The sequence below is a fragment of the Vanessa tameamea genome, chromosome 8, assembly GCF_037043105.1.
Source record: "Vanessa tameamea isolate UH-Manoa-2023 chromosome 8, ilVanTame1 primary haplotype, whole genome shotgun sequence".
NCBI lineage: Eukaryota > Metazoa > Arthropoda > Insecta > Lepidoptera > Nymphalidae > Vanessa > Vanessa tameamea.
In genome coordinates this window covers 7312470-7338339 of record NC_087316.1, presented here as the reverse complement: position 1 = coordinate 7338339, position 25870 = coordinate 7312470, and the positions used below count along the sequence as shown (strand labels likewise).

General features: G+C 33.1%; 2 protein-coding genes across 2 annotated transcripts in view; one reads left to right on the top strand and one right to left on the bottom strand.

The window, feature by feature from the left end:
* Positions 1-25870, top strand: part of LOC113400061 (allantoinase-like) — a 153117-nt gene that overhangs the window by 114788 nt on the left and 12459 nt on the right. The window lies entirely within an intron of this gene.
* Cht10 (Chitinase 10) lies at positions 1090-25624 on the bottom strand. Its single transcript, XM_064215722.1, has 52 exons — positions 25458-25624; positions 25309-25374; positions 20618-20760; positions 20001-20103; positions 19849-19928; positions 19661-19710; positions 19250-19456; positions 18825-19025; positions 18619-18727; positions 18358-18538; positions 17577-17762; positions 17376-17495; positions 17106-17229; positions 16829-17006; positions 16190-16289; positions 15898-15979; positions 15384-15572; positions 14931-15193; positions 14622-14843; positions 14018-14219; positions 13795-13901; positions 13431-13650; positions 12388-12612; positions 12114-12284; positions 11778-11945; positions 11502-11681; positions 11244-11348; positions 10550-10741; positions 10251-10396; positions 9502-9730; positions 9222-9337; positions 8867-9062; positions 8571-8750; positions 8282-8493; positions 7928-8206; positions 7614-7811; positions 7313-7512; positions 6414-6719; positions 6196-6329; positions 5902-6113; positions 5611-5746; positions 5377-5519; positions 5111-5296; positions 4466-4757; positions 4218-4309; positions 4015-4149; positions 3437-3570; positions 3028-3161; positions 2730-2941; positions 2116-2388; positions 1723-1905; positions 1090-1527 (listed from the first exon to the last, which is right to left on the bottom strand). Exons 2-52 carry the CDS (start codon positions 25330-25332, stop codon positions 1255-1257), a joined length of 8733 nt encoding a protein of 2910 aa, XP_064071792.1. The 5' UTR covers positions 25333-25374; positions 25458-25624; the 3' UTR covers positions 1090-1254.

The window sequence follows — 25870 nt, the reverse complement described above, 5'->3', positions numbered from 1 at the left end:
AAACTTTAATAACACAGGTGGACTGGTTCTTTTTTTCCCAGAGGATCGGAATTGCGATTCAACGGGGAAATGGTGTTAGCATTCTTGGCACCATTCCACGCGGTCATGATTTGTACACAACCTTTTTTTAATTTCAATTTGTATTATATATATTTAATTAAGACTTTAATGTATTGCCTTTGTCTACCTATTAATAATAACCTTATCTCTTAAGTAAATCCATACTATCAAACAAGAACGTCTCGCGAGTCATTGACGCGAATTTGCCGAGGTTATCGCTACTGGCCGGACCGCGCGTGTCTTTTGGCTCCCATTCTGATTGCACGCGGATTATATCTATATGAATTAAGACCTCAATAGGTATAAGGGTTGTATTTATCCACATTTTCTCCTTATTGATGTCTTGATGGATGTAGTTTTTTAAAAGTTAGATGAAATAGTAGGATGTTTCATTAGATAAATAAAACTTAACTCCAATTGTTATTTATCATCATTTATTAATTCTATTTTTTTTGTATAAATGTAACATTTGGTGTTTTACGCTTTTGTAGGTATTTGTTACATATAAGTTTTTTATGTACTCGTGTACAGTACATTTGTGACGGACACTGGATAAAGTGATCAATGATCATGTAGGTATCAATTATAACGTCCGACTTATATTACAACTTATAATTATAATCTTAATATTATGAGAAGTTTATTACAAATGATTTGAGGACTGACACTTTCAAGTAAATCCATTACCATCTCCGATATTTTCTTGGTAATTGGTGTTTCACCAGTGGTCCTCAAACTGAGTATCTTTGTTACAGTCCATTTTCTTTCTTAACTTTTCATATTTAACATGAGCAAAGCTCGAGGTAGTACATAGTAAAAGTTACAGAACTTCCTAATTAGCAGCAATATTAATCTATGACAATATTATTAAAAGATGAGCAGTTGAAATTCTTTGAATTAGTTTTTTTTTAAATAAAGTTGTTTTGCTAACTGATTTTTTTTTCAAATAGAGCTATTCATATTGCGGTCTTTTTTTTAAATTACATAATTTGTACACAGTACAGATATATGGACTATCCATATTTTTTATTATTTATTGAGGTTCAATAGATTGAGGAAATATTTACGAAAGAGTATTCTTTTCCTAATTTTTATCTGTTATTTTAATTCTACAACAAAGATTCAGACTGCGTATTTAGCCATTGTCACTAATTGTCGTTGCGAGTTCGTATCGAAGTGTCCGGGTGCAGCAATTTAACACATTAGGTTCTGCGACTTAGGTTCGAGCAAGCCCTGTCTTAGCGCGGTGAGAAGGGCGCGCGGCGGACACCTGCAAGCGCCGCGCCAGTCATCCAGGTCCAGCGCCCACAGCGCCGCGCCCCGCGCCCCCGCCAGTCTTAACGCTGTCGTGGCTGCCATTGCATCCCGAGGCCGCAAGTATGATACCCATCGCGACCCGCTCACCGCATACGTACCTTTTTCATTGGTCATTACGTCCCACGAGGTAGATTCGGTTTGGGCACAAATCTGCATATTTTTTGGCCTTTTTACTCAAGATAGAAATTTGTAAGAGCTGTTACAATTTTAAACAAGTTAATATGTTTAGGTTAATTTAAATTTGTAATATACGAACTGACTTTAAATATTATTAGCTATGAATAAGTGATTGATTAAATTTTTCTAAAACTTCAATTAAATCAAACCAAATTTTGTATTATTTACCTCATTGTAGGCAAGGAATCCGGGTATTCGCGTGTAAGGGCCTGGCATACCCGGTCCGGCTATAGGTGCACCGACGCCTGTGCTCAATTCGCTTCGAAGAGTATAAGAGCGACCATATGCAGGAACCCCCATCACTAGTTGATTAATTGGAATTATACTGGACCAGAAACCTATAATCGCAGCCTACAAAAATAAACAAAAGTAATGTAAAAATAAATAAAAATGGCCGTATCGTATTAGTACCTAGGTACTTAGACAGACAGCTAATCTACATAATCCCACACTTATTTTCTGCTCAATAAAACTGCCAGGATTATTTACGAAAGGTCGAAGTATATTCTGTATATTATGAGGATATCGATTTCTCTTTCAGTTTTCAAATATTGTACTTACTAAGCTATCCAATTTATGAGGTTCATTGCTCATTAATGGTAGAAGGTAAGCAGTTCTCTTGGAGTCTGTTTCGTAATAATCATTTGCTGCTATCGCAATCCAGTCAAGTGTGGCTGACAACACAGCGGGGTCATAGGCCACTGCTGCAACTTCAGGGTTTGGAGCCACTATTGCAGAGAACTCCAAATTATGTGGGCGTAATATTTTGGACAGCTCTACGAGAAGAATACTGAAATGGTCTTTTTCAGTCGTATCTTTTCCGGTACACGGTGCCTGTAAAATGGATTAATTAATGATTCATTTTTCAAAAATGTAATAATTTAATATTTTTAGAAAGGAATTTTAGCAAAATTATTTTAATTTCATTTAGAAAGAATCCTGAAAAAAATACATCCTTTGTTAGGTACTTAAAAACAGCTATATACGAACAATTATGTGCCCATGGAAGTTATAGGCTGGTTGTTCGGCCATCAATATGGATACAACGTAAAGTCTTCAATCCTAATTTTACATATTTAGAACATTTAAAGTTCTTCCAAATTGTTTATAATTATTTTCCTCACATTCCGGATTCTGTTTAAAATTATTTTATGTAAGACAAAATATTATTTTACCTCTTTGCAAACAGGATATTGCCAAGCGATCTGTACTCCATCAAATCTCCATTTTTGAATGAACTTCAATAGTGAACTTCCAAATATTTTCCTTTTGTCTAGGCTTCCAGCCATTTGGCTCCATTTCTCATCTATCGAATTTTCAATTCCACCGACTCCAAGAATTATTTTTACACCCTTGAATTTCAGTTCCGTGATTTTTCCATAGAAATCTGTGAAACAAATGATTTAAGGGAACCACGTCAATTAAACAATACTTATACATTTTCAATTTTCTTTCTGTATATGATTTATATACCGTTACTAATGTCCAGCTCTGGATTACCGGCAACCACTGTGTTACTGTCACCGTCAAGATGCGCCCAAGAATATATAATGTGTGAGCAAAGTGATGGCTCAATTTGTTCGGGCCCAAAGCTCCCATTGCCTTGCCTATAATATATTAAGTATTTATTATATAATGAATAATACATTATGATTCAAGTATTTAAAAAAAAGATAAAAGTGATATGTTTTACCAAAAATTACGATAATTTAAATAATTAAAAGGGGCTTGTATTTTATGTGATTTCAGAGTGTATGTTATTATGGAAGGTGATAATTGTATTTTATTGAAAATTTGTAAGAATTTGATAAGATATTTTCTTTAAATATACCGGTTTCATCCTTGAGTTTGTTACAGCTCATAGCTTAACCTTATTACTTACCTATAATAGGCCCAGTTAGTAAAGTAGCACGCAATAATAGGCTTGAATTCATAATCTACTTCATTGCTGCTATCTTTTATTTTCAAGCTGTTCTTACTTTTACATTTCGACTTATTCGGGAAATCACAATGATTCTGCAAATATGAAGGACAGCTCATAAATGACGTAGATATTTTTTATCTATATGATGTGTACTTTGTATTGAAGATAACATTTTTTTATCAATATGTATACATGAAGGATTCTGATAGTAATAAATTTTGATTACTTCATTCAATTAGCAGGTCTAATTATACATTATTAGAGTTTGTCGCATTTTCATTAACCTTTCGAGATGTTCACTTTTTATGTGTTAATCATTTTTGTGTTACACTAAAATAATATGATTTGTTGGTAAGAACTGTCATTGATTTACAAAAAAACCACAGTCCGTAGAAATCTTTGATATTTCTTATTCCAACATCTCGTTCGTAAATATTTACGTTAAAATAGCAACTACATTGAATAATAAGCTACTATGTATTATATATAGTCATAGTTACAAACAAGAAGATCATAATATGAACTGCAATATTTACCTGATTCCAAACCAGTGGTGCAGGGCAAGTAAGTTGAATGTATTGTTCATTGATGCACAAGTAATATTTCGCACAATCCGTTTCGTCTTCTTTAAATACGATACCAGTGCAGGTTTTACCCTCAAGCGATGATCCCTATGACATTTTAAAAATTATTATTTGTCACACTAAAGTTTTTTTGATCGAGAAGAATACGAACTTACATCATTGACAATTTCGACGTCTGAAAGAGAACCAGTAGGTGGTGCGATAGGTTCGTCTGTCGTTGTTGCAACGGTTGTAGGTGTACTTTGAACTGTAACAATAGTATGTTGCACTTGTTAAGTATTCATAATTCATTACATGAGATACTTAATAAGAAAATAGAACATATCGGATTTTATAAAAATAAATCTGACACGTCCTAAATCAATTTCAGTAAAATTCATATTTTATATAACACTCGACTAACTCTCTTCAAAAGCACAATGCGGTGGAGCTTCCTTTCCCCGCAGTACATGGTTGATATTTGCCAACAGCGGTGATTGTCCACAGCCACAGTGTCTTCCAGTAAAGTCATCGAGATCGAGTGCCCACGCCATGTTGCCACCAAGTCCCATAGCGCGTACGTATTCTGCCTTATGGCGCACCATGAAGTCATCGTCGAAAGAAACCCATTGGTCGTTTAGCGTTGCGTATGGTCCCATTCTACCGCCAGGGTCGCGAACAACTTGCCAGCCCTGGACTCTCACTCGTTCACATATCTGAAACAGGTGCGCAGATCTTTATTATAAAAATTAACACGTCACTCTAATTAAGTAACTCTTAACAGATTTATGAATAAATGAGCCCTTTATCTTGACCTTGTAGGAACGTGATAAGCATATTCCGAATACAACTCTATGAATTCAATAGAGGCTGGCATATTGAGTTCGCATATTTATTCTCTGAATAGGGTAATGTGTCTGTGTTTTTCATTTTTAAAAATCATTACAAAAATGTGTATACTTTACTTTTTTTTGGAGAACATATTGCTAAAATACACTGTCATATATTTTGTGTAATTTCCAGTTGAGGTATTTTACCTTTAGTAATAAAATAATATTAATATACATACCTCATAGAATGATAGGAATCCTCGTGCTCTGGTCTCATCTCCTGCTTCACCACCAGCGTAAGTGGGTGCTCCTAAGCCATTACCTGAGTTTTCTACTAATGAGAAAGACTGACCATAGAAAGGAACACCCATAACAAGCTTATTACGTGGAGTGCCTTTGTTTATCCAATAATTTACCGTAAAGTTCTGAAAATTAATACGAAGTTTTGAAAAACTGTATTTGTTTATCTTTAAATCAGTAACATATATTTATATGATTGTATTACCGTATTAAATGTTTTATCGTCGTCAGCTTCGTGAGCATACATGGGTGCAATATGACCAGTTTTCCCATCCCATTGTCCATGGAAATCATACGTCATCAATGAAATCCAGTCCAAATTCTTAGCCAAGACCGGTATGTCATATGCTAAAAACAAAAATAAAGAGAAGTAGGAGTATTTGCCAAAATTATTTAAAAATGAAGTAGAAACTGAATATTACGTAGTGTATATGTATACCTAAGTCTATGACTCTTTTGCTCGCAGAGACAGCAGCAGACAGAAGAAGTCCTCGAGGTTCGAACGCAGCACGTAATTCTTTGACCAAAGCGGCAAAGCCTTGTTTATCGGAACTTGGTCCCTTTTCGCACTCAACCTATTGTAAAATAATTTACGACATGAATTACCCAGTTCTTTCCAGATTAAATAAAAAAAAAAAACTTTTACGCAAACTTTATTCGATTATTATTAGTTTGAACGAGAATTCGTGTTGATAAATAAAATAATCTATTGTGTATAGGTAAATTTTACCTGCCAACATCTTGGGTATTCCCAGTCAAGATCTAAGCCATCAAATCCGTGTTGTCGAATAAAGTCAATGGCTTGTACAATAAATTTCCTTCTTGCTGAAGGATTATTTACTAATCGTGAGTACTTGTCACCTGCTGAGTCGTTCCAACCTCCTAAACCTAAGACCACTTTTACACCATGACTTTTTAAAGCTACGACTTTTTCATAAAATTCTGAAAATTGGATTTGTTAATTATTGACAGAACATAATTTCGCAGATAATTCATCATTTATAATAATACTTTAGGAACTTACTGTTTTCAACGTCTAACCAATTGTCATGTGGTTTCATTACTAATTTTGTACTGTCCAGTACAGCAAAGGCGTATACCATATGTGTGCATAGTGACGGATCTATATTACTAGGAGTATATTTGCCAGCAGTCGGCCTGGAAAGAAGAAATTTAAAAATCAGAGGAAGTATAAATAAACTTTCAATTTTAAACTAAGATTTTTAGGAAAATACATCTTACCTGTACCAAGCCCAATTAGTATAGTAACAGACAATTTTGTATTCCTCTTCTACTTCATCATTAACAATTGCAACTGTCGTGGGTTTCTTTGTTGTTGTTGTTGTTAGTCGTGAGGTAGTGTGTTTATTATGTGTAGGTTTGATTGTGGGTTTATTATATGCAGGTTTTACTTCTATATCTTCAAAATCATCATTATCTAAAGAATTTTCATCAACAGGTTTTAGGGGCTCTGACTCCGAGTCTACTTTTGAATCTAGTAGAGAGTTTTTGATTGCATTCAAAAGTGGATATTTCCCTTGATTACACCTAAAAAAGTGTTTATATATATTATTATATTATACTTTTATAGAAAGGTAATAAGAGACTTATTATTTTTATCATTCTCTTTCTAAGGGAGAATGAATGTGAAAAACGAATAAAATCACTAAAGAATATACATATTACAAAAGAATGATCTGATTACCACCATCAAGGCATGTCACTCTTGATTAATCTCTATATATTATAAAAATTATACTAATGAAGTGATTTCCAAATCAATACCAAAATAAAATAAATATACTTTATTCAAGTAGATTCTCGCAAGCACATTTGAGTCCTCATTTTACATTCAATTTAAGTTTACCTGCTCGCAATATACTTTCTACCGAGAAGAACTGTCAAGTAACTCAATAGTTACTCTTTTCCGTACAATAAATTACATAGAATATTAAATACAATAAGTGAAATATTACTTATCCTGAATGGAAATCAATAAATACTAACTCAACAATATTTTATCATTATCATTTGTCAATATCACTAATACGCCTTCTTAATAAAAGTTTTCTTAATAGAATAAAATATATCAAGTTTAAAGAACTTAAACAATTAGGTATATTGTTTGAAACATTACTAACCTGTTCTTGAAATCGTCGAGATCAATCGCCCAAACCATACCGCCTCCCAAACCAAGAGATTTGATAAAGTTAACTTTACTTTTAATTATATCGACATCGTCGAACGATACCCATTGGTCGCCTTTATAAGCGTAGGGACCCATACGGTTATATTTGTCTTTAACTACTACCCAATTGCGATTTTTAATACGTTCACATATCTGAAAGTAAAAGAAGATTTATATACATAGTTAATCAAAATTTATAAAAATGATTTTATGTAGATTGTAGATGTGAAAAGATATAAAGTATTTTTTGGTACCTCATAATAAGCCAGGAATCCATTTGCTCTTGTATATTCTCCTTCGTCACCACCTGCTATCGCTGGCTTGTTGAGTCCATTGGAAACACGATTATCCCAATGTGAATATGTTGTGAAACTTTGACCGTACAGAGGTATACCCATAACAAGTTTAGATGCAGGTGCACCTTTTTCCATCCAATAATGCATAGTATAATTCTATAAAAAGGAAAAAAAAAATAATAAGCTTTAAAAAAACTCAGTAAAAATAAACAAAGCCTATGATCGAATATATACAAAAAAATTAATTAATATCGAAATTAAAATATACTTACAGCATTAAAATAAGTATTGTCATCATCTGGATGATAGTAAAGTGGAGCAAGATGACCAGTCTTCTTGTCCCACTGACCATGATAATCATAAGTCATCACCGCGATCCAATCTAAATAATGCGCCAAGGTTGGTACATCATAACCAGCGTCTATGACCATCTTGCTGGGTGATACAGCAGAAGATAAAAGAAGCCCTTTTGGTCTAAAAACAGCAGATAGTTCTCGAACCAGATCAGCAAAGCCATCTTTATCAGAATCAGGACCTTTAGAGCAATCCACCTAAAAATAATATGGTTTTAAATTTTAAACTTTATTGAAAATTAAAATATATTTTAACAAATAACTGCAACATACCTGCCAGCACTTAGGATACTCCCAGTCCAAATCCAGTCCATCAAATCCGTATTTTTCTATAAACTGCACAGTATGAGTGATAAATCTTGCGCGTGCTTGAGGATCATTCACTAACTTGGAATACTTATCACCAGCAGAATCTTTCCAACCGCCGATAGCTAAAGACACTTTAGCGCCGTACTTTTTATAGTCCACCACACGCTCGTAGAAACCTATTTAAATTAAATAATAATATATTTATAGACGGTATACCGATGATATGTACTAGTTTTTATTTAATTCTACTTACGGTTTTCTGTATCAGACCAGGGATCATGTACTGTTATCAGGCCGTCTTGTTCTCCTAAAATAGCAAATCCGTAGACAATGTGAGTGCAAATTGACGGGTCCATGTCTTCTGGGTTGAATTTTCCTAGACCTGGTCGATACCACGACCAATTTGTATAGTAACATACGAGTTTGTAGCGTGCTAAAATAAAAGTATTAAATTGGTTTTAGTTACGATTATATGGCTGTGTTTAAAATATGTTAAGGCTTCATTCTTAATATAAATAAAATTAAATAATGTATAGATTAAAATCTTACTGTTTAATAGCTCCGGTTTAGTTGCAGGGTCCACTAAATCAACATCAGCAACAATTGGTTTCGACTGTACGGGACTATCAGACTCAGAATCTATTACAGTAGGTTCTGTTGTCGTTGTTGTTGTAGTCGTAGTCGTCGTTGTTACTTTCTGAACTTTACAATGAGCGTTACTTGGCCAGTCGCAGATTTGTTTCTCCTGTTCGAGTATTCAAAATGTTGAAAATTAAATAATATACTATTATTTTTGATATTTTGTCTAATTATATACTTTCAGGCAAAGAACATTGTGCAAGTTTGATAGATAACATTCATTCATTAGTTATTCTACTAATTAAGATAAATATATACACGTTACCAGGTTCCAGTGCAAGCCAGCACTACATGAAAACTCTTCGAATTTGCCAAACAGGCAGTGTAAGTATCGAGAGCAATCTAAAGGATCAGCGGCGTATTGACCACTTTCACAGAACACTGAAAACAAAGCAACACAATGTCATTTTAATATATTAGTTAGAGTTATAGAATGCTTTCATAATGACACATTACTAGAAAAAATGTGTAATTATGAAAATATTCCATTCGTTCTTTGTTCGCTGCTTTTCTTTAACTTTAACAAATCTGAAAAATAATCTTACTTGGTTTTTCCTCCGGAATTTGCAGCATAGCGCTAGGTTTTATCTCCGCAGGGGCAGAAGTTATTTGTCGCCTGTCAGTGCAAGAGTTTCTCGAAGGGAAGTCACATTGCGAATGTTGTGTGTTCCATACGAGACCGGGCGCGCAGCTCTGTGCAACGAGCACGCCATTTACGCACACGTAGAACTTCTCGCAGCGAGGATGCGCGTGATATGTGCCAGTTGCACATCGCTGGATAGAAACATGGTTATACAATTTATAGTTCGGATATACAAAATTTTATAATTGTTTTTGATTATGCTTTCTTGGAAATCAAATAGACCTAGATAGTAAAGCCTTTCATTCATATACTTTATAATTAGTAAAATGTTTGTTTCTAATTTAATCTTGATTGAAAGTGAATGAACATAAATAAAAATAGAAAAAAAAAAATATTTTTACGTTTAGACATATTTGTTACTAGTTTTAGGACGCGGCTTCGCTTGCGTTTTAGATCGTCAGTAGTTAGTGTTGTTAGATAAAAAAGTAACCAAAGAAAGGAAGTGTAAAATGTATCTTCGTTGGTTGTTAATGTATCTATTTGTTACCTCATCACAACGAAACACCTAAAATATTGTAACGAAATTTGATGAGACAGAATCGCTACAGAACAGCGCGTTCTACTAGAGTATAATTAGTAACTATCTAAGTAACTAAAGCATAACTACAATATTTTTATCTTCTATGAATATGAACTTAAATTAATACTTACTGTTGGTATTTGATACTGGCCGGTTTGGGTCACAGTAGTAGTAGGTCTCGCTGTTGTTGTAGTTGTTCTTCTAGTTGGTGGTCTTCGAGATGTCGTTGTAAATATACTCTGGAAGGGTGGTCTGGTAGTTCTGTCTGGTTGCCTTGCTACAATTATACATAAAATATCGTTTTAATCATGAGATAACTGTAAGTAATGTATTTTTACAATTTTTATTTTTACTAAATTGAGTATATATATATATTTATAATCAATACATTTAATATTTCTTATTGCTTTCATTAGGTAATCAAAGGTACCTTCACACATAGCGAATTCGATCCAGTCACAGCGATTTGTGCGTTTGTCCCAGTGTAGGCCGGGCGGGCACAGCTGTTTGCGCCAGCGTCCGCCAACGCACATTAAATATGAATCGCAAGTTGATGCTGGAGCGTGCATTTCATTAAGACCACATTGGCCGTCTTCAGATGGTCGGTCAACTACTGCAGCTGCTGCAAAATATAAAAATATATTAACTAATTATGCTTCAAAGCCTCAAAAGCGCGCTTATATTTTTTTTCAGCAATTATTATTTATAGTACTATTAATTTAATATGTTAATTTAAATAGCCCGGCGGTAAAAAATATTAAATTCCCTAAGTTTGTTATCATCAATAAAGTCGATAGTTTCATAATAAACCTATTATATATATTCATTACATAAATGTTACCTTACACTACTACTACAAATGGCTAACTTTTAATTATTCAGGGTCCTATTTGTCCTACATAGAACTACTAATCCTGTGTCATCGGGTGCAACTAATTTTGATGCTTGTTCTTTGTGGAACAATTTTTGGTAAAATATTTTGTTATTTTCTTACTCACCTAATATTATTATTAAATTAAACGAGAAGTTTCAGTCAAATTTTTTCTTAGGTTGGTATTTGTGATAGCGTAAATCGAAAAAAGAGACTTTTATATGAAAACATATATTATTTTCAAGTAACTTACATGTTGTTGTCGGTGGCCTCGTTGGTTTAGTTGTCGGTGGCCTCGTTGGTTTAGTTGCCGGCCGAGACGGTCTCGGAGCTGTCGTAGTTGTTTTTGGAGTTGAACCTAAAGTAATAGAAAATTATAGATTTAGTTTATTATATACAGTATAAACTAGAAAATAATTATATATGTTCATATTATCTCAACACCGTAAATAAATTCCAAGATAAATTGTAAACAGTCATCTCTTATTTTAAACATATAATAATTTCTTACTTCCACTACATTTAGCATATTTGGGCCAGTCGCAGTGTTTCTGTGCGGCGCTCCAGTGCAGGCCGGGCGCGCAGTGCTGCAGGCGCCACACGGAGCCATCACAGTGCAAATACGAGTTACAGTCACCGACAACCTCGTGATACTCTTGACCGTTACATGGACGACCTTCTGACACGCCGTCTATGAAAATATATTGTTTATAAGAAATAGATACAAATATCATAAAAGTATATGTAACTTTTAATAATACGGTAGTAATATAAAATATTTATTTACCGTGAATAACAGCTGTAGTTGGTCTGCCAGTTGTAGTTGTAGTCGTTGTCGTTGTCGTAGTAGTGGATGTAGTAGTAGTACGTCTAGTGGTAGTAGGTCTAGGTGGTGGCCGTGATGTCATAGGTGCCAATGTAGTGGTTGCTGTGCTTGCTTCACTATTTGATGTTGCTAAAATGAAAATATTTTTTGATCAATGAACTGACGGACAAATATAAATAAATATTATGTAACTTTATTATAGATATGTTATGTAAATAATTAAACATTTAAAAAACATGCAGCTATTGATATACATATATAAACAAGTGAAGTGAAAGTTATAAAGTATTTTTTTACCTGTGCACTTAGCGAAGCTAGGCCAATCACACCTTTTAGTCTTGGCGGACCAGTGAAGACCGGGCGCACAGCGGTGCTTGCGCCAATGCCCGGCCTCGCACTGTAGGTAGGCTTCGCAATCACCCGGCGCGTCGCGGTATTCACCCACCTCACACAGTGAGTCTTCAACATCTAAATGTATATTTGTTAATTACAATTTGTATATAAACGATTACGATATACACATATACCTATATTTTTTTTCTGTCGTATCTTTGTTAGGCTTGGGACTTACCAGATTCCATTTGAGGTGATTCACTTGTAGTTGTGCTAGTAGTAGTTCGTCGAGTAGTTGTAGTAGGTTTTTTAGTAGTCGTCATAGGAGTTGTTGTAGGCTGGGACCACCAAGTTTGCATTGTGCTCTGAGTTGTAGTTGAGGGGTTCCATCCAGGCCAGGTTGTAGAAGTATGTTGATCGTGATTAACATGACTGCCGTGGTCACCACCACCAACAATCGATCCTTTATTTAAAAGTAACAAAATGCATAATGTAAATACATATGATTTTTAACAAATCCATACTAATATTATAAATGCGAAAGTAACTCTGTCTGTCTGTCTGTCACGCTTTCACGTCAAAACTACTGGACCGATTTAAATGAAATTTGGTACACAAATAGTCTAGAGCCTGAGAAAGGACATAGGCTACTTTTTATTTGGAAAAAGTGCTGTAAGGAGTTGAAAGGTTGTAAGTTGTTGAAAGTATTCTCATTTTTAGGACTAGAAGCATAAAACTTATATTTTAGTCTGTATACTTATAAACTAACATATCATGACACCCACTATGGAGCGAATTTTGGAAATTCTACCCCTAAAGGGATGAAATAGGGGTTGAACGTTTGTATGGAAGTACGTAATTTTTTAAGTTAGAAGCATGAAACTTTGTTTTGGGATACTGATTAAAAATGAGTAGATATGTATTTAAGCGTTTCTTAATATTTTAGGCCTAAAGAGAAAAATAGGTGATGACGTTTCGTGTACAGGTTAGTCTGGAAGTCCGTCATTTTGAAGTTAGAAGCTCGAAATTTTATTTTTGGGCTACCGATTAAAAATTAGTTGATTCACATTTAAGCGTTTCTGAATATTCTACCCTAAGGGCTGAAATACACACCAATGTGGTATATAAAGAGGTCTTAAATTTACATCATATTTTAAGTTAATTTGTTAATATATTCATATTCTACGCCGAAGCCGCGGGTAACAGCTAGTAAAATATATATTCGATTACGACATAAGACAATATAATTGTATACATATATATATATACAGTTCATTTTACCGTCCGATTCAGCAGGTGTAGTTGTTGGTGGCGCTGGTGTGACTGGTTGTGGTGGTCTTTCACAAGCAGATGTCGGCGGAGGAGGAACTAATCTTCCCAAAGCACGATTTGCAGCACGCAGCAGCGGCGATGGCTCGTTGCAGCATCGATTGTTAAAGTCATCTAAATCTATTGCCCATGCTGTCACACCACCTAATCCTTGCTTCTTTGCCCATTCGACCTGTGGTGAATTAGGTATGGTGAATGATATTACGTCACTGTAAAGTGTCGAAAGATCATAAGGAATTTAAATAAATGTAACTTTTAGTAAAAGTAAATTGGATTTTATTGGAAAGATTTCAAACTAATTTATAGATAACGGTACCTTTTCTGTTATAGATTTTGGATCATCGTATCCGACCCACTGGTTGTCTGAATAAGTGTAAGGTCCTGCTTTCTCCTGACGGCCTGTCTTCCACCGCAAATTTTTCACTAGGACAAAATGAAATACGTTATAAGAAATGCAATATTTAATTTTAATACAATTATTTATCCAGAGAAAATGAGACTATAAAAAAATATATGAAGTTAATAAGATTTTTAAATACCTCTATAGCAGATTTCATAATAAGCTAGCATTCCAGGTTGTTTTGTGAATTCTCCAGGTTCTCCGGGACCTGCAGCTGGTGATTCTGGTCCACTTGTTCCTTCCGTATCGGCGAGTCTGTATGACTGACCATAGAACGCAAGCCCAAGTAGCAGCTTCTTAGGATCTACTCCTCTACTTATCAAAGCTTTTACTGCATATTCCTATGAAATATAATATATTTGTATAAACAAAATCAGGCGTAAATTTTGAGAGTGGGAATAAGGCCAGATAAATTCATTTTGGCTCAAGGGCCTTAGCCAAATGTCTGATGAAGTTAGGATCGATCATTTGGCTGTCTACCTCGAAACATATGTATACACGAGACTTTTATTTTGGTGTCACTGGAAAGGCTTATTTACGCGTTTGCCCACTTTAAGTTATTATTTGGGACAGTCTGACTTCGAGCGTAAATAACCACGCCAATGCAGGCCTCAATTTCTAGGGTTCACGGGGTATATTTTCTGTATTTTTTTCAAACACTGTGGTATAGTGGTTCAGTTTGTGTATAATAAAAATAAATAATATGAACATGAATGTTGATATTTGTTTTGTTTATAACTTACTATAGAATAATAAGATAGAGCATCGTTTTTTATCGGAACCAAAGGAGTGTGATGAGCTGTGTTTCGTTCCCATCCACCATGATAGTCATATGTCATTGTGCTCATGAAGTCAGCAGCAGCAGATATGGCTGGTAAATCATAAGCCGATTCAATAACTTCCTTGTACCCGGAGAGTGCGACACCCAATTCCATATTTGCAGCATGTAAACTTTTCGATAATTCCTATAAAATTACAATAAATTGTACTTGGTTACAAACAGTATAAGTATGAATGAATATGTAAGTATATGTATGTATATGTTTGCATACTTGAACAAATTTTGCAAAGTTTGCCTTATCCGACTTAGCACCTTTCTTGCAATTACTCTGCCAACAGACTGGGTAGTTCCAGTCTAAATGTAGACCTTTAAAGTTATGCATTCGTAGGAAAGTAACTATCCTCTCCGCAAATCTTGCACGTAGGGTTCGCGATGACACCAAACGCGAGTATTTGTCTCCAGCGGAATCAGTCCATCCACCCAAACCCAGTAAGACCTTAGCATCGCCCAGAGAAGTGACACGTTCGTAGAGGTCTAAAATGAAAAGAGTAATATAATGAACGCAATTTTATACAAATGTTATAAAGAAGGACGGTATATTACGTTATGAAACTAAAAATTTAGCTGATGAGTTGTAATCGTGCTCGTAATATTGTATATGAAACAGGTATGTATAATCCAAATATTACGTGGATTAAATCGTAGGTACTTTAGTATCACTTACTATTAGTGATGTCAGCCCAAGGATCAAACTCTTTAGCAATAAGTTCGTCGTGTGATAAAGAGGCATAAGCATATACAATGTGAGTGCACAGTCTAGTATCGATATGTTCTGGGACAAATTTGCCATCGCCTCTTCTATAGAAAGCCCAGCTGGTCATGTAGCAGACTACGCGCTTTTCATTATCATTTCCTGAAAAAAAGTTATATATATAAGTTTTTATATTTACGCGAATAAGGAGTAACAATATTACAAAATACAAATAAATAAAAAAATAGTAATTAGAGAATTTTCTGATCAAGTTTTTGTTGTCGTTGTTGTTTACATCTAGATAATTAAGGCTTTTCACCCATGAAATCTGAGACGCCTTTACGAATTTAATATCTTATTTTAGTATCAATTTTGGGGTTTAGTTTATAAAAGGAAAATTACAAATACATATTGTACTTTATACTTTATTACTCTCCGCGGTTTCGGTTAAAATAATATGAAATAAAAAATATTTTCAAAAAATTACCTTTTCTATTTTCAGCATTATAAGAATTAACCAGACGATCAGATTCCATACTTTGAATCTCCTTATGGGTTCCACTATTCCACTGTAAAAGAAACATTTTATATTTGGGTAATACTGGGTAATATATATGTATAACTCCCGAGAGCTAACCTCGGCCGTGCGAGATAATTACATTCAAAATTCGAAATCACATAAAATAACCAAATGCACCAATACCTAAACCTCGAAATTAGATTATCAAATTTATAACTTTATTCTTTATTAAAAAATGTATTCATATAAATGTATTCACCTCAAAATCAGTTTCATACGCTTGAGCCAAGAAACGAGTAGCCTCTTCGACACTAATTCTAAGACTCTGCCCGGGAATACATTTGCCGACATCTTGGTGACTGTAATAAAATTAATTTTATTTTTGCTCATTTTTGATATAACTTAACATAAAAATAAATTGTCAACAACACAAAAATATAAGATGATCGAAAAAGGTTTCAACCTTTATAAAATTAATCTTCTAAAAACAAATTTGAACCGGTTAGAGAAAATGTACAATATAATATGGAAAATAAAAATGGTCTCTCTATTTGCTACTTGCAAAACTACAGAGTCAGCCAGTTTGTAAGTTATATTTTTGTGTGCCTAATTTGTGTTTGTAATTTATCTCGTGCCCGGCGGTAAAGGAAAACATCGTGAGGAATCCCGCTTGTGTTTTATTTCAATGGAATTCTGCTACACGTAGATCCACCAAACCGCATTGGAGCAGCGTGATGGAATAAGCCAAAACTTATCTTCAAAAAGAGAGAGATACTCTTTACTAGTTACAGATTAACTTACAAGCTCTTTCTGTTAGTTTTGCAATTAGCAAAAAATACTTAAGATATACTATTCAAATAACATTTGTCTGACTGAACTATAATAAAAGTAATCTTACCCACAAAATCCAGTCGAAGGATCGTAAAGCCTTTCATCTTCGCAAATCATTCTATAACTAATCCCTCCTGTACAGAAATGGAAGTGTGCGCAAGACTCTTCGTCCGAAGCCAAGTAAGGGTTTGTGGTCTCACATGATCCAATTTTAAGAGAGGACTGATCAGTGAATGTTGCTTCACCTAAAAATAATTTCAGATCAGAAAGTAATTTTTTTTTAAATTAAATCTGTTTCAATATCTCCTAATTTATTAAAGATTAATAAAATAAAAATAAATTACCATTCAAGCTAGTAGATATAGCACTTAAGATTGGGAAAGGCGATCCGCAGAGGCCGCGGAAATCATCCATATCAATAGCCCAGGCAGCGGCGCCAGCTAATCCAGTACTTGTGATAAACTTCATCTAAACGACAAAATATATTTTCAATAAACCTCAAGTATTTGAAATCCACGACCTTGCATTGGAGCATCGTGATGAAATTTCCGAACCCTCTCCTCAAGAGACAAGAAAATACTTCAAAGAAAATTTGATGATTTTAACGTAGGTACCTTTTCTAAAACAGTGTTAGGCGTATCATAGCTTATCCATTGATTATCGAAGACACCAAATGCATTGCCAGCTGCGTCCACGCCGCTCACTCCCTTGCCTTCACGTTCATTCATACATATCTAAAATATAAAATTAATTATCTTTTTTCATTCTCTTTTCCCTTATCTTAATTATTGTCAGTTTACTAATCAAATAGTTACCTCAAAGTATGCTTGCATCCCTTTAGTTTGTGTATATTGTCCTTCGTCACCCCACCCATCAATAGCAGCACCAGGAGCAGGCAAAGTCGAAGCAGCTAAGGTGTAACTGCGTCCGAATAACGGAATACCAAGTACCAACTTATCAGCAGCCATGCCGTGGCGAATTATGTATTTAACCATAAATTCCTAAAAATCATTTTCAGACAATGAGTGAATTATGAATGTATGGATGTACTAAAATATCAATTGTTGTTCCTATAAATCAGCGAATCAAAAGCGCCAGAACAAATTTTTTACGTAATCTTCAAAGATTCTTTAAGATGTTAAAACAGTTCATTCTTGTCAATATTATAAGACAAATATAGTTAAAGGCTAAAGTATAAATCTTCTTTTCGAAGCGAGTAAACGTGTGCAGTAAAAGCTATTTAGTGCATTTGTGCTAATTATAAGTAACCGATAAACAAAGTGAACCTTTTCTTAAATTAGCAAGAATTAAGTTCAACGGCCAATGGATATAAGTTATTTTTATACGTTTTTTTTTTTTTTGTAAATTTACCTTTTTTCGGCTACCTTTAATCGGCTGCTTTACGTATAAATATTGTGTAGGGGTTGATTAATTAAATAATGCTGTGTCTTCTTCTTTCGAATGTAAAATCAATAGTGATAGAAAAAAAGAAACAGAGTTTAACTAAACAAGGTTAATATAGATGGTTGTAGATATTTCTTAAATGTCATTAATTAGATTTTTAACTAAATAAATAGTATTAAATAAAACCCTTACTATGTTATCGAATCGTTGATTTCTTGCACCGGCACCGGGGTCTCTATGAAGTGGGCTATGCTGTAATGCTTTCGTTGGAGGATCTTCACGTTTCGAGTGTGTCATGTCCCAAGCCTGTAGAATTGTATAATCCGTTGCTCCACTGACTGCACTTAGATCGTACCCATCTTCTATTTGGTATCTGAATACATTTTATTATATTAAACAATGCCTTAACTAAAACAAATACTCTCATAAATGGGTCTGAGAGTTCATTATTACCTGAATGGTGGAAGAACAGTCGATAAGAGATAACCGTACGAAGAGAATTTTTCCCGAAGTTCGTATAAGAGTGTAGTTAATAGCTCTTTTTCCTTTTCGTCCTTGTCTCCTGCATTATAAAATATTTAAATTTAAGTTTGATGGTACTGGTTGACTGGTCTTAATTTGTTTTCATCATACATCAAGTTATTTTCACTTTTATTTACCTGCGTATACCCAGTGAAGGTCGAGACCATCAAAATCATGTTCTTGAAGGAAGGTGAGCGCGCTGTCGATAAATGAATTACGTCTGTAGGGTTCTTGAACCATTTCACTAAATAATCGCTCCATACCCTCACCGCCGACACTTATGATAACTCGAAGACCTGAAATACGACGCTTCAATCCCGTGGCGATGCGGTAACCACCTGTACGAAAATTTCCATTTACAATTATACAGCATGTTCAAAGACAACATAATATGTTTTTTTATGTTTCATAATAAATCATCTACTTCTAGGTCGAGTTAAAATAGTATATTACCGTTTTAAAAATTACTGATGATTCAAAATACATATTTTCATACTAGTCCAAGTACGTCTGTAAGCCATTAAACTCTTTTATAGTTAAATTAATTTGGGAAAAAAAATACCTTTAATAATATCATAGTCTTCGTTAGCTGATATAACTTCATAGGTGTGTGGATGCAGGACAGCAAAAGCGTAGTGCAAGTGCGTGCAAGAGCGCGGCACCAACCCCGCGGTGAAGGCCAGCGGTGGCGCGCGGTACGCGGCCCACGACTCCAGGTAGCACACTACGAGGCGACGGGAGCTCGGGTCGTTCACTGTTTGCTGCATCTCTGTTGTAAATTTAACTTAGTGATAATACCGTATATGTGCCTCTCTATTTAGTTGTAATTCTGTATGTATCTGTTTACGGTCGTGCTTTATTTCGTAGGTATGAAACCGCGATAACGATTCATTATAATATTATTTGTGGATTTAATATAAAACCAATAATCAAAACTAATTTGATTATTTCAAAAAACGTGTGTCGTAAATACCTTGAAGATTAGCGTTTCCCTGCTCTAATCGTTCATCCGTCCGTGAATCACTGTAAATAAAATATAAATACACTTTTAATAAAATATTTTAAGAAATTCGTTAAGTTGTGTTAAGTTTGAAATAATTATTTAAAATCCATTCTTCGATATACTACGCTTAATTACAAAACTTGTTTTATATCCCTTACTTGTTTAAGTAACTAGCAGCTCCGTAGTATTTTTTAAATTCTTCGATAGCTTCAACGTCTGCTCCCGTTATTTTCGCATCCTAAAGAATTATTTTGTTAGTACTTAAATAAGTTACTCATATTTTATCGTGGGTACTAAACTAAAATATTACCTCTAGATATTTGTATAAAGAATCACGGTCGGCTACAGGTATAGGACGTTTTTCAACAGCATCTCGTAGAGGCAGTCTTCCTTGTCCTTCTTCGTTAATATTTCTATAAATATGTTTTTATTTCATATACAATAATACAAATATGCTTAACGTTTGAGGCATTAATTGTAAGCAGTTATTATGGATGAATAACAATATTTTCTCTGTCAGAATTAACCATATAAGCTGTATTAAAATTATTTAGCTCCAGCTGTTTCCAAGATATCATTGACAGACCTTGGATTAATCTCCAATAACAAGCTTGTACAAGTTCGACAATATCCTTATGGTAAAACTCGTACAAGCTTCCACATACATACATTGTATATACATAAATATATATTTTTTATATTCATTAGTAATAATAATATTATTTTTAACTTATAAAATTGCATGTTTAATTTATTAAATATTCATATGACAGTCCTTATTTAAAAAGACCAATATCCTCTCAATTAGTCGTATAATAAACAACAGTGATGACAGCATAAGTTGATTATATATTCATAAAAATAATGTTGTTTATACGACATTGATTGTTTTGAATAAAAACACGACATTTTTATCATAGTATTTACCTGAGCGGTATGCTTTCCACTGAAGACCGAATAGGAGGAGCGATGGGATCATGGTCTGGTATTGTTTCAATAGCGCTTCGAGCGAAAGGGCTCTCATCCGGATAACGCGGTGATGCGGTGACACTGATGCACAACACCGCACACTAAACAATTATTTACCAAATTAATTACACACACATTTGCTCAGTAGTCGAAATTAGACCATAATCATTATTGAAAATTTTAGGAAAACCCAAGTAGGTATATTAATTTGCATATTTTGAACATATTTTTTCTATTTATTTTATTGGTAACACTAAAGCTCGTCGATTACCACCTAATAAAAAACAAAAAGAAAATCAGTTGACAAACGAGAATGTTACCCAAATGTTTTGACTTTGCCAATTTATACGTATATAGATATTGTTAGTGGTATGAATTTAATATATGTATTTATTGTGACCATTTTCGCATACTATATAATTGTTTCAATTCTCAAAGGGTTGGAAGTTATAGCTGTTCTAACGCCTAGGCCACCCGACGTACTTAATGCAGTGGTACATTTTTTTATCTTACGTAATATATATGTTTATATTCTGAGTAGCAGCTCGAAATTTGGAAGAATCATGCTGGGATGGGAATTCTTCGGAAAACACGTAATTCATTGGAATTCAAGGATTCAAGGATTAGGTAGTCTCTCTTGATCTGTCGTGACCGAAATCGGTGAGCGGGACATCGTAGCGCGTATAATATAATATATTTGGTTAAATAATAAATATATTTTTTAACGTTAATATCAAAAGATTTACATGTTTATTGTAACGTAAACGGCAACATGTTTTCGTTATTGATTATACCAGTTATAGCTATTAAGTTTCGGATAAATAATCAGTTTATCGAACAAAGGCTTTGCGGTTGTTGAACCTTTAAAAAAGTTATGTATTTATTAGTCAACAATGGGAGTAGGTATTCATTCTATGGGCACACGATTTGCAGTCACTTTTTATTCAGTTTGATGTGCTATTATGACTTACGAGTCGCAATTAATTCGAATAAAAAACGACAAAGTTGGTTCTATTCGGGGAATGCTAGGAGCTTTTTCAATGAGACTTTTAAGCATTAACGGCTCCTGCGTGACATACCGAATTAAAATCGTAAGCGTGGGCAATGTCGTCGGTCACTGAACTACCAATAAAACGCCTAACAATATCTTTGCATAATTTACATAACATGATAGAGTCAAGACCAAGATCAACACTTGAGACAGGTTCACGTAAGTGTATATTTATTTACAAAACCAATATTCAAGTCAATGACCATATTAACCACAAAAATAGTTTCGGAAGTTGTATATATTATACATGGTACCGAAGAAGTCAATTTAATTTATTATTATTTTTTATAAATTATTACGCTTGAAATATATATATCTATAAATGACAAATGATTTATTTTATTTTTTAATCTTATTCGAACGAATAAAAACTTTTGGTAATAAGTTAATTAAAGTTTCATCATCAGGAACCAAAGACAATGCAATGGTTTAAGTAATATTAAAAGAATTCTATTCTATTATAATAAACTACGTTTTTATGAACTATAAAATGGAATAATAACTATTGAATTCACATTTATTTACCTTTCCTACTTATACATACCCTTACATGTAAAAGAAAGATAACTGATATCAAGCCTCGACTCCCGATTGTTCTTTATTTTTTTTGGTTTAACAACAATGAGTGAAAGGAAGAAGTCAAACGTTCGATATTTTAATTCTTTAATCAGATAAATTCCATATAAAAAAAAGGATGCGGTAGAATGTTCAGCCAACTCATATTTAGTAACTGGCACTGTTTTACAAATACCGCATTTAAAACGAATATTTGACTCATTACCTAAATAAGTGTAAAAGCTGCGAAATATAAAAAAGGACGTTTTATATGATAGTATTGCAATTAGTTATAAATTTTGTAGAATCTGTTTAATCACTATATATTTAATCCTAAAAGTAAAACCTTTCAAAGCTATATTAAAATTTTATAATATGTGTAGACGTATCATGTTCAAAACCTTCCGCTCCATTATGATAAAGCCATACGATACCCAACGATAAAATTGTAAGATTAATCGTGCAAAAAAATCCAATTTCGGTTTTTCTTCTAATATCAGGTCGTGATCTAATAAATAACTGCTAAACGAGCTAGTAGGTACGTTGACACGTCTCGTTCGGGAAACAAGATTTGCATACAAGCATCATTGGCAGGTAGTCGAAGTCGCTTTGGGGTCATCGTCATCACAACACGTCCAGTTCATGGTACCTATTATAAGTGACATTTAGCTAACGTTTAGGACAAAAGGCTTGTTCTTTCATAAAGAACCCTTCGAAGTTTTTTTATTATAGTCAGTGATATGCACATTAAATCTAATCATTTCATTGATTTGCTTTAAAATTGGAAACAAACACCGTATCGCATATGTTATTTTCAAAAATAGAAATAATTATTTTGTCTTTAAATAAAGAAATTGTATTTATGAAAAAAAAAAATGTCTAAATATAGAACCTTATTTCGCATGATTGATATTTATACACTTACAACGTCTCAAGATCATGCTCATGCTAGTAGGTAATTTGTAAGGACATAGAATGAAGAAGTGATTTCTGATTGTTTCAATCGTCCTTGTAAAGTTCGTGCACTGCATATTCTACGTTATCTTTTTCTTATGTTTATTTTAGATTCATATCTTGTACGGTAAATTATAAATAATATATATATATTAATAATCCAAAGTTAATAATTAAAGATTTCAATCTTAGCAAGCCCGAAAGAGGCAAAATTAAAAATTTGAGATATGACTAGACAAATTATTATAAAGGGTCTTCAACTTAAAACATCGATTAATAAGGTAATAACTATCTTGAGGTATTTCGTGATTATAAATACGAAATTATTATTAAATAAATATATGTAGAATTTCATTAATACAGTTAAAGACCAAATCTCCTCCTTAAGAAGAGTCAAGCTTCTATTTAAATGGGTTCCAAATTTAAGGACCATTTATAGATATCATTTTTAAAATAAAAACTTTGAAATGTAAGAATTTGTTTATCATAGTGGAACAAATATTGAAATTACCCAATCCAGGTTTATAAAACATGAATTGAAACACTCATTGTTTAAGTTTTTAACAAGGTGTCAAGTATCATAAATAAGGTTAGACATTTTTTGAACCTGAATAAAAAAAGGTTAAGCATTCGTATATTATAAAAATGTCGTATTAAGGAAAGACAAAGTAAACGACGATTAAAAAAACCTTTACAGAAACTGATGTTTTATCATGAAGAAATAAATATATACAATAGTATTTTTCGTTTTATGTAAAAAGGCACAGATTTAATTCATTCAGCCAAATTTTCTTTTTTATCTTCAAAATGTATAGGTATGAGAAAAATAAAAGAAATAATTTGTGGTGTATCTTAAAACGGCTAAAAATGATTACAAATGCTTCGAAACTAATTGTATTGACGTTGCAAAAATATTAATTTATTAATGTTTTATTTTAAATTATTAATCATAAGACACTGAGCAGGGTGTGCCGCATCAATAAATAATATATATATATATATATCCCTTTAAAATTAATAATAATTTGTCCAAAATAATATGTTTATAATTTTAGGTATTGTATTAGAATACTATCGAATTAATAAAATCAGTTTTGCCCTACTGCCCGGCAAGTGTTACAAAGGTATTTGTACGAGTTAATATGCGCCATTTATGACATGCATACAAAATGAGTTATAAGACCATAAAAGTACTCCTTTGAAGTGAAATTTGAAAAAGAAACATTTGTTTCGCATGCGTTCGTTACCGTTTTACAATACGAAAACCTACATTTAAAAAAAATTAATACTCGAAGATTCGAAATTCGAAATTCGAAAATGATTGAATAAGAAAATTTAATTATTACCTATTGCATAATATTTCCGTGACACCAAAATCAATCAAATTTGATTTACCTTTTTATTTGTATCAAACTGTATAAATAATTTATTGGCATATCAACCTTTTCATATACTTAAGCAATAAAAAATTAAAGATCAACAACTAGTCTTAAGCTATTGTCGCGGAAAACATAATTAAGGCTTCAAATTTAAAGCTTTCGACAGTGACGAACGAATTTACATTGTTTATATTTCTTGTTCATGTAATAATTATATATCTTAATTAATATACCCTAAAGTGAATGCTTTGGATTTATACTTTAGTACAATGATTAGATATATTGTACATAGAACTGTAGTACATGGCATACATACATATTAAAATGTTAATTTTCATATTCTACGCCTTAAGGCAAAAAAACAATACATTTGCGCCTTTTATGATGTCGAACGAACGAATATTTGTATATTATCAATTTTACTAAACTCAGACGAAATTAGATTTTATAAAGTAAAAAAGGAAAGCGAATTTTATAAAATTTGGTGATATGAAACAAAAGCTAGTACCATAATAAATTTAACAAAAAAAAAAAATGGAAATAGAGGCAACTGAACAACTGAAAATATATGTATGATAGAAAACTCGGGTGGGATGTACATATCTCTAGACTGTGTGTGCTAGAACATATCTTAATATCACACATTTTTATTACAATTATTAATAATTCTAATAAAAGATAAAATTAATTTTAATTTAAAAAAAACTTACCCATAATATAAATTTGAACCCCATAACGGGGAAGATATTTTTTTCACAGTTTTCCTGAATTTCTCCCTGAGAAAGTTAAATAACGTTCAAATGACTATATGATTGATTTATAAATTATTAATTATAATGGCAGCAAATATATTACTTACGTATAATATTTTAGGTTAAAATTGATTTTATATCCGGCTGAGAAAATTGCAACTTTTCTTGTTAAGGCTCAGCTTTCCCGGAGTCTGCGTTGTCGTCGCGATCGGCGTGCGACTGAACGGACTGCGCATGAGTCTCCTAGTGTTAATACCTCGGTGTCATCGAGCTTCGCATCTCGCACCTACGCGTATCTGTATTATGTATCAATGGAATTTTGGGACAGGTCTATCCCTAATAATATATGTATGAATCGAGATAACAATTTAATATATATAGTTTAGTATCTTTAAATTGTGCGATTAATTGTTAATAAAGCTACGACTGTCGTTAAGCTTTGTTATTAGCGTTTATAAATATTTTTTTTAAATAACACAAAAGTGTCAGAGTATAATTTTTTTATAGGAAAGTTTATATA

Excerpts from the sequence above, each read along its gene's own strand:
- Cht10 (XM_064215722.1), bottom strand. The coding sequence starts at position 25,332 with ATGGGGTTCAAATTTATATTATGG. Across the intron at positions 14,220-14,621 it reads CTCTATCTTATTATTCTATA|GAATATGCAGTAAAAGCTTT; the intron begins GTAAGTTATAAA and ends TATATTTCATAG. Across the intron at positions 4,758-5,110 it reads GATTCCTATCATTCTATGAG|ATATGTGAACGAGTGAGAGT; the intron begins GTATGTATATTA and ends CACCTGTTTCAG.